This window comes from Amphimedon queenslandica, unplaced genomic scaffold (assembly GCF_000090795.2).
Source record: "Amphimedon queenslandica unplaced genomic scaffold, v1.1 AMPQUscaffold_8110_Cont19943, whole genome shotgun sequence".
Classification (NCBI taxonomy): domain Eukaryota; kingdom Metazoa; phylum Porifera; class Demospongiae; order Haplosclerida; family Niphatidae; genus Amphimedon; species Amphimedon queenslandica.
In genome coordinates this window covers 1-2,366 of record NW_003551610.1, presented here as the reverse complement: position 1 = coordinate 2,366, position 2,366 = coordinate 1, and the positions used below count along the sequence as shown (strand labels likewise).

General features: G+C 36.1%; 1 protein-coding gene across 1 annotated transcript; it reads left to right on the top strand.

Annotated features, from left to right (window-relative positions):
* The first annotated feature begins 935 nt into the window (after positions 1–935).
* On the top strand, positions 936–2,225 carry LOC100636512 (probable serine/threonine-protein kinase drkD). The gene is made up of 3 exons (XM_020007193.1): positions 936–981; positions 1,121–1,225; positions 1,280–2,225. The coding sequence occupies exons 1-3, from the start codon at positions 936–938 to the stop codon at positions 2,218–2,220; spliced, it is 1,092 nt and encodes a 363-aa protein (XP_019862752.1). The 3' UTR covers positions 2,221–2,225.
* Positions 2,226–2,366: the final 141 nt, after the last annotated feature.

The window sequence follows — 2,366 nt, the reverse complement described above, 5'->3', positions numbered from 1 at the left end:
AACTTGAAAAGAAATTAGAAGAATGTCAAAATATTTCAAGCACCTTGAGTGTCATTGATAAAGAATGCTCATTGATCGACATTGAACTTTTCTGTGCAGTGGTCAAAAATTTTCAAATTAAAGCAGCTAACGAGCTTATCAAAGAATACCGTGATGTTTCGAATGAATATTTTCAGTCCAGTCCCATTGCTGACTACCTTAAAGAAAAGCTTGAAGCTTCTGCAACTTGCCCTTCTCTTCAGTGTGAAACAGTGACCTACATTTTTGACTGGGAACCTGACGAGAAAAAACTAAATGATATCAAAGATATACTTTCCAAGACATCTGGTAAACTAGTGAAGATAAGATATATCAATGGTGGTTCCATTAGCATCACTTGCTCCTTTCCGTATCATCTCACTGGAGTCCTCATTACACAGCTGATGGATAATTTACGGTTTTTGAAAAAGAATGATTTGAAAAAACTTACCATTGGATACTGGATAATGTGGGAAAGAGAAGGAAAGGGAGAAAAAGTAAAATTAATTCTTATTACCTTTCTTTATATTTCTTTTTTAAAGGAGACAGAGCAATTGCTGGAAGAGAAAGAGACTATAATAAGCCTAAAAGAAGAACATCAAAAGGTAATTAATTTGAAAAGAGAAATCCCCAGTAATAATTATTGCACATGAAGCTATTACTTTGATGCAATATACTGCTATAACGTGTCTTCACTTTACGTTATAGGAAGACGGTCTTGAAAAAAAGGACAATGATGAAGTATGTAGAATAATTTTACAGCTATTATATATAATTTTTGCTGCATATAGGAACAACAAGCAGAAGCAGAAACACAATTATTATTAAAACGTGATGGAAGTGCACATGCAAGTAAATGTACAAAGTATAATGTGTAGTAATTATTATGAATTTTAGCCTTAAGATACGATAAGACCATGGAAATAGAAGATTTGAAATGCCTTCTCAAAACAAGAGAAACTGGTAAAAATTTTACACATATACTACCTAGAGCAAAGTTTTTTATTTTACATACAATGAGCCATAAAAAATAGTTTTCAAATGTTAATCATTTTGTGAATAGTGTGGTGATACTTTCACTATGTCTAACTTCTTTTGTTAGAGAGTAAGAAAGAAATAGAAATGTTACAAGAGAAGATATCTTTATTGAGTATTCAACTTCTTGATGAAGAAAAGGAAACTGAAGGATTGACAGAGGACATCAAATGTAAGAATGATGAATTACATGTATCAATTGTTTACATGTCCTTCAATGCATTAGTATTAAAACAACAAACACAGCAACAAGAACAAAAAATAGAGAGACAAATGCAAGAGGGCAGGGAACGAGAACAGGATCTTCAACGACAGCTTCAAGAAAGAGAGCGACAGCTTGAGGAAAGAGAGAGAGAGTTCCAAGAAAGAGAGAGACAACTTGAAGAGCAGATACAAGTGGCAGAGTCTTCCTGGGTAGTGAATAGAAGAGAGATTACAATGACAGAGGTAGTCCTTGGTAAAGGAGGATGGGGAGAGGTGAAAGTGGCTGGTTTTCGTGGTCTGAAAGTTGCTGCAAAGTGTCTCTACGAAGTCATCATCTCTCCTTATAACATTGGGACATTCTCTCGGGAAATGAATATTGCTTCTAAAATACGTCATCCTAACCTCCTTCAGTTCATAGGAGCGACTACAGAGGGTAATCCAATGATCCTGACAGAGCTAATGCCGACGAGCCTAAGAAAGGAATTAGAGAGTGGAGGAGTGGCCTATCCTGCCATACTGAGCATCAGTTTAGATGTAGCCTGTGCTCTCAATTACCTTCATCTCTTCAAGCCTCATCCTATACTACATAGAGATGTCAGCAGTGCTAATGTACTCCTTCAAACAACAGGAGAAACATGGAGGGCTAAAGTATCTTATTATGGATCAGCTAACCTTCAGCCTCTCATTAGTAGGACCACTAATCCTGGTAATCCTCTTTATGCAGCACCTGAAGCAGGGAATCCAAGGGAACACTCTCCTGCAATGGATGTCTTCAGTTATGGTGTCCTCCTTCTAGAGATGATAACACGACGTATTCCTCTACCAGAAGAGAGAGTAGGTCTTATTGATAGTATTAGAAGAGCCTCGTTTAGGTCTCTTGTTGAACGCTGCCTGATAGTTGAGTATAGACACCGTCCAACAATGAATGATATTATAACTGAACTAAATGACACTGTTTATTAGTAGTGCTTAATTTTTATTAGCTGTAATGTGTTATTACACTGCATGTACACTGTGTGGGTGTGCACTCAATATGTAAATTGTCTGAAACGTTCTACATTCAGATGTCTAGATTTCATTTCTAACAACACATTTAAAACAAATAAAAT